At 43.1% G+C, this 6716-nt stretch overlaps 2 protein-coding genes across 5 annotated transcripts in view; one reads left to right on the forward strand and one right to left on the reverse strand.

Annotated features, from left to right (window-relative positions):
- UFSP2 (UFM1-specific peptidase 2) overlaps nucleotides 1–6143 on the reverse strand; it is a 14805-nt gene extending 8662 nt beyond the window's left edge. For 2 of the 3 annotated variants that reach the window (XM_006772679.2, XM_006772678.2), the window contains exons 1-5: nucleotides 6039–6143; nucleotides 3372–3450; nucleotides 2503–2686; nucleotides 2355–2421; nucleotides 58–215 (exon numbers count right to left, since the gene is read on the reverse strand). In XM_006772679.2, the coding sequence (XP_006772742.1) occupies nucleotides 58–215; nucleotides 2355–2421; nucleotides 2503–2686; nucleotides 3372–3450; nucleotides 6039–6041 (491 nt within the window). In that variant the 5' untranslated portion in view covers nucleotides 6042–6143. Of the gene's footprint in view, nucleotides 1–57; nucleotides 216–2354; nucleotides 2422–2502; nucleotides 2687–3371; nucleotides 3451–4470; nucleotides 4595–6038 lie in introns of those variants that run through there. The other variant, XM_015569774.1, reaches the window with a different exon arrangement.
- Nucleotides 6144–6457: 314 nt separating this feature from the next.
- The window catches only part of LOC102764118 (chromosome unknown open reading frame, human C4orf47), a 14428-nt gene continuing 14169 nt past the window's right edge, over nucleotides 6458–6716 (forward strand). Inside the window, exon 1 of one of the 2 annotated variants that reach the window (XM_006772680.2) lies at nucleotides 6458–6607. The gene's annotated coding sequence lies outside the window, so the exon portion shown is untranslated. The remainder of the gene's footprint in view (nucleotides 6608–6716) is intronic. The other variant, XM_015569750.1, reaches the window with a different exon arrangement.

The following is a 6716-nucleotide window of genomic DNA, read 5'->3' on the forward strand; positions in this document are numbered from 1 at the left end:
TGTTACTTTGGGCAGGGTCCTCTCTGACACGGGGCAGTAGTACTCTGGAATACCTACTTTCCCCATGCTTCCTCGGGGGCAACAGATAAAACTACATCAACCGGCAACGTCATGGTCACATAGTGGTGTTCTCCGATTTCTCTTTCAATGACGGGGGTTACGGCGGTCTGAGAGGTTGACATTTCCAGCATGAGATCTATGTTTACTACTTGATGCTATAAAGATAAACAGTAATAGTCAACTTATAGCACAGTGAACACTAAATATAAGAGGATTAAGCAAAAGGACTTTTTAAGGACCAAAGCTATAGTAAGTTGTTTAAATGCTCAAATCTTAACAAAAATTATTCTCTGCTTCAAAATAACCTGAGGAGAGGTGGCTAGTGAGTGGGGAGTGAAGATGAAATCGGACTGACTGTGTGCTGGTAGACATGAGAGCTGGTGTAGGTTCACCAGGGTTCATTATATTATTCTCTAGACTTAGTTAAAAAAAACTCAAAAAACCAAGGAATAAGACAAAATAAGCACACACTGAAGGAACTTTTAAACGATAGACCCCTGCTCTAAAGACATGGAGAACTATAAACAAATACTGAATTCTATTACGAGGATTGGTTCTGACTGGCATGGAAGACGAATTCTGAAAATACTTTTTGTATATTGAACAAATGTAGAAAAATACTGAGGCTACTGGAAGCCAGGTTTCTCACAGGGAAAAGGTTAGGAACTGTGTGAGGCTGAAACAGAACTGGAGGTACAGACATGATTTACATAGATAAGTATGAGTGTATGTGTGTATATGAATAGTATGGATTTGTACATGTGTACGCTCCTTGGAGGAATGGCTGACTCCTGAGTTGGATCAGGGAGAGTCCATGATATGCCTGAACAGCTTGTGGAAGAAGGTAGGAAGTTCAGAAAAATGGTGTCAAAAATCTCTGGCGCTGGCTTGAAGAAGTTTCTATTGGCCAAATCTTGGAAAATGCGAGCCTCAAATAACTAACAACAGTAACAGATTATAGCTCATTGCATTGAATAAGAATCCATGCTTCTGTGCAGATAACACATAAATAGGAAAAGCTCTCCTCACAGTCTTCCCGTCATCTAATAAATATGACATTAATTTAAATATGAAATGACAGGAAAAGCGCCACTTGGCAACTATCAGCTTAATGTTGGATTCTGGCAAAAAATGATCAGTTGATGCTAGAAGAGGTAGCATTTGACAAGGAAGAGGATCTATACATAGCCTTGAATTGTCTTCTCACGAATTACTTCCTAATTGTAAGGGAAAAGATAGTGCTCTCACAGAGGAGAAAAGTGGCAGAAACCACATTAAGTGATCGAAGCTATCACCAACACTAGGGTAGCATGTGCCTTTTCAATCCGATGTGCTGAGAAGAGCACAATATTACCTCTGTGATATTCCCACCTGCATTTAATGCACAACCTGCATTTAATCAGGAGGAAGAGTAAAACAGACTACAAAACAGCTGACCAGTACTCCTCAAAATGTCCAGCTCCAAATATTGGTATTTCTCAAAGAATTATTTACAGCCCGCGATTTTTGTGTATACTTCAGATTGGTAACACCAACAGCTCCTGTGGACACCTCACTGGTATCTGAAACATGGCCCAAACCAACCTCAAATTCCATTTTTACTCAAGCAAGAAATGGTCATCCCATATCCAATTAGTTTCCAAATGTAATCCATTTTATACCCCAAATATTTTGTGTATTCTTTCCCTCCTCTCTATTACCTTAGCTACTAGTTTAGTTTATCTTCTCCTGAAGTGTGCCCGGCCCACCTCTCCAACCTCATGTCCACCTATTTTCCTCTACTGGCCTGGAAAAACACTACAGTCAAATTAATTTCACACAACTTCCTGCTTGCAGAAGTAGCTTCATTTTTTTAAATCTCCAATATTGGGCAAAGTTTGTAGCACACGGCAGGCAGGAACTCAATAGTATTGGTTCAAAAATCAACAGAACTAAGAACAGTATGAAGAAAAGTAAATCATTTAGTATCTCACATGGTAATAATGTGTTACTGTCGTGTTTCAGAATGATTCCTTTTTACTTATTTTTAAATAATTTGTAAATGTACTCAAGCAATTTTATTGTTGTGGGAATAAAGAAAACATTCAAAAAAAGCATAAAGTAAGTATTATAATGGAACCAAAGTTTAGATATGAAAAAAGAGATATAATGTCTAGCATGTCATTTATCTTTCTGGACCTCAGTAATCTGATCTATAATAATTAAGAGAGATGGAGTAAATAATTTCTAAAATCTCAACTCCAAATTCAAGGATTTAAAATTTTTACCACTAGGAAGGCAGGTGATTTGCTTACCACATCTGATAACTTTTTGTCTTTCTTCCTCATGAATTTTCGTTTTGTATCTTCTTCCTGTTCAAATCTAAATTTTTCACACACAAAGATGTTTAGCGTATGAAATGACATTTTGGAAGCATTTCTAGCAATCTTCAAACATACTCACTGGATGAAGCGCAGTAAGGTTTTACAAGCAGAACTATCTGTCAGCTCTCCTGGGATGGTGTTCATGTCACTGTTAGGCCACACATACACCGAGCTGTGGCGAATTCTGAACACCAGTGCATTTGAAGACAGCTTGGCGGACAGGTCACTCAACACATGTTTTAGTGCCTTCTGGATAAAAATGTCTAAATTAAAAGAATATAAGTAGAAGTTGAAGAGAAAAGTTTTACACTTTTCAACCCGAATGCTTCCAAACACACAAAAATAGAAGTCAAATTGGCTCCCAAATGTCCATTCCCCAGATTCAATAATTATACAAAATGTTTGCTTTTCTTTCGGAAAAACTGAGATAAAATTCACTGGCCATAAGATTCGTTCCTAGAATGAGTACAATTCAGTTGCTTTTAGTGTATTCACAAGGTTTTACAACCATCACTAATTCCACAAGATTTTGATGACCCCAGAAGAAACTCTGTACCTACCAGCAGTCGATCCTCATTCCCCCTAAACTTACTGTCGGCAATCGCTAACCTATTTCTTGTCTTTATAGGTTTGTCTATTTTGGACACTTCATATGGTGGAATCATGTATTATGTGGCCTTTTGTGTCTGGCTTCTTTCACTCAGCACAACAGTGTTAAGATTCATCTATTAAGCTCATTTTTTTGAATTTGTACAGAGGAGTCCCATTGGTGGTGGTGTTGGAACACATTGTCTAAGTTTAAATCTAAGTTATATAACTTACTAACTCCATGGTCTTGGACAATTCATCCTACCTCCCGTACAGTTTCATGTGCAAACTGGTGAGAATCTCAGTCTAGTTCATCATCAATTTTTATAGTAAAAAAGGAGAGCTTTTTGGCTGACCTACCATTAGCAGTGGCTAGCTGAAAAGCTAGATCAAGGCCTCCTCGGATTCTGAAGAGTAAATCCATAGTCTCTGAAACCACCTGAGACAAATGAAGCAAAAGTTCCATGTGAAACAAAACGAACTCATCCTTATATAAATGTAAATCTGAATTTAGGCTAAGGCGTTAATTAACCTCGTCTTTTCAAACCATTTCGCGAATTCTTCGTCTTATGAAGAAAACAAAACACCCTAAATTCTGAAGCAGGGGTTCTCAACTTTTGTCCCACACTAGAATCACTTGAGGAACTTAAACGGATTAATTTGTCTGGGGAGGGTTGGCATAAGAATGCTTAAACGCTCCCCCGCTCCAGTGATTCTCATGTGAAAAAGCTGAAGACCACTGCTTTAAGATGTATTTCTACTTCTTTTCTTTTTCTTTTTCCAGTTGTGCCACTGAGTTATAACTCAGAGTGTGTCTTTACACACTGGGCTTAAAGACTCACGGCTTTTGTTTTAATATTGCACTTCTTCAACCCAGCTATCACAACACATCACAAGCCTTTGACACAAGGCTAGGATGCAGATAGCTCGGTTAGTATCGAGTGCTGTAAGACCACGTCTCTAAATTATAGTCAACCATGGGCTTAACAATGACACGAAAACACCAGTGGTAAAGACCGAGTTTAAGAAAGGCACAAAAACATTGAACTTAATATAATAATACTTGGTGGTCAAGAGGATGAGAGAAAACTAAGACATCATTAATGGTGGGAGTATGGACTGTAGAACTCTTCATAAGTCAATGTGGCAATAAGAACCAAAAGCCTTCTATTCACATTCTTGGAGTAGTGAGCCTGCATTTAGAAATTTAGTCTAAGGAAATCTGCAAAACAAAGATTCAGGTATAAGGATGTTAACCTAAATGTCAACAATGGCAGGTGGGGTTAAATAATTATGAATATTATATAGCCATGAACAAATCCTGCTTTAGAAGAATATTTCAGAGCACAGGAAAATACTTGCACCCATCTGAGCAAAAAATACTGAATGACAGTGAAAGGCACTGAAGGAGATAAAAGTTAAAAAGACAGGCTTGAGCAAATTTAACTCCGCAACTTACTGTATGATTTTGCACAACTTAACTAACGACTCAAGCCTTCTGTACTCTTCTGTAAAATGGGAAAAATCTACAACTTCATAGGATGGCTGCGAAGGTTCCATAAAAGGTCACATGTGAAAGCACTACCAGTGGTTCTCAACCTTCCTTATGCCGCGACCCTTTAACCCCTTCCCCAACAATTTTTTTGTTAAAAACGTTTCTTTTTCAGACGAATTTTTTTATTTTGGTTCTATATAGTATTTTTGATGCTGGTTATGAAAACAGTTTGTAACTCGTCTTCCTATAAACCATATTTTTTTACCATATTTTCTTAGTATACTCGTCGACGACTGAAAAAGAACATTTTGTGAAAACGAGTATACACGTTTCTGCCGGGGAAGGGGTTAATACAGTTCCTCATGTTGTGGTGACCCCCCATTTCATTGTTACAAACTGAACATAATTAAAGCATAGTGATTCATCACAAAAACAATATGTAATTATATGTGTGTTTTCTGATGGTCTTAGGCGACCCCTGTGAAAGGCTCGTTCGACCCCCAACGGGGTCGCAACCCACAGGTTGAGAACCGCTGCAGACTCTCCCTACACTTCTGAAGAAATATTATTGAAGCTGAGATCTGAAGGATGGGCAGGCCTGAGTATGAGCAATTCCAAAGGAAAGGTGGGGATGGGGGGTAGGGGTGTGGAACCGGGTTGGGGAAGGCCTGCGTAGACGACCAGGTCAGAGACCAGGCGGGTGGTTAGGGGATGGTGACAAGGACAAGGATGGCAAGAGTCCAGGGTGAGAATTCACAGCCACGGGTGTGGGCTCCACAGAGCCTGGTTACTGATCAGACGCTCGGGAGCTGAGAAAAGGGAGATGCCAAGGATGTCGTCCAGGCTTTTGGGTGCAGGGCAGGGTGGACGGTGGCACAAGTAACTGAGGTGGGGTCGCTGGAGGAAGAGCAGGTGTGGGGTGAGGTGAGGTGGAAATGCGTCAGTTTTGAACTCGCTGAGATGGAAATACATGAGCTCTCTATCCATGCGGGGCTACAGTCAGTGGACAGAATAAAAGCAACTCAGAACAAAGGTCTAAGCTGGAGACGCAAATCTGGGAGCAAGCGCGGGTGTAAAGGAAGTGTCCCAGGAGGACACCACCTCCTGCAGGGCAGGGGCTGCAGGACCTGGAGGAACCACTGCAGGCGAGGGAAACCGGAAGTGTCTCATCACGGTTACTGAGAGTGTCTGAAGAAAGTTATTCATCTTTCCAAGATCCAATCCTTCTTCAAAACCTTCAAAAGCGCCGAATAATCCGTGGTCCTCAAAATGCATTCGCAAGGAGGAGGCGCGGGAAGCGCGTGTCCGAACGCGGCCGCGCTGGGGGATCAAGGCCTGTGCGGGGGAGAGGTCCCTCCGGCCCCAGCGGGGAGGCCGAGGGCAGGAACGGGGCGGCCCGAGCCACGGAGTCCGCAGCTGTCATTGTGGGCCCCGGCGGGACTAGCTCCTTTCATGGCTGCGGAGCCGCAGGCGTGGCGGCCACCGAAGTCCCAGGGGGAGACGCGGGGTCGGTGGCGAGCAGAGGTACTCACCATGTCGGCGACGTGGCGGTGCAGAGGCGCTAACGTCCGCCCAGAGGCTCAGGAGGCTGGTCTGGAAGTGTCGTCATCGAGGGGCGGGGCCTGGGGAGGCGGACTACAGCTCCCAGCACGCCCCGCGGCACATGTCAAGGGGTGTACCATTCCACAGCTCCCGGAGGATAGATAATAGGGCGGAAAGCAGAAGTCTTATTGTAATTAATTATATTGAAGTTTATTTATACAATAAAGCTTCTTAAAACTTAAGAGATTACTTTATTGGTTGAATCATCCGTATCCCAACCCACTCCTAAGTCTTTCCGCGCGTTGCTCGATGCGGATTCGAAGTCTCCGCGTGTCCCCCGCAGCGTCCTTGGAATGGATTCTCCTGTCCTCCGGGCAACGCGTCACAATAAACACCAGCGGTTCGCCCAGCGTGAGGCTCATCACGGCGAGGTCCCGGCGGGTAGCGTGTGCTCCCTGGTGCCTCGCAGCCCTGGGCTCTCCAGCAGCTGAGACCGTCTGGTCTGGGTGGTCGGATTGAGTGCCCTTCTGAGAGGTGACTTGGTCCTCGCAGCCGCCAGGTGTTGGCCTTTGATACCCACCTACTCTGCGCCTCCGTTTCCCGAATGGGAAATCTTTCCCCTCATCACGTTAGCCAGAAGCTTCCAGCCCCTCCTGCACTCCCCCACC

Source organism: Myotis davidii, unplaced genomic scaffold (genome assembly GCF_000327345.1).
Source record: "Myotis davidii unplaced genomic scaffold, ASM32734v1 scaffold184, whole genome shotgun sequence".
Classification (NCBI taxonomy): Eukaryota; Metazoa; Chordata; class Mammalia; order Chiroptera; family Vespertilionidae; genus Myotis; species Myotis davidii.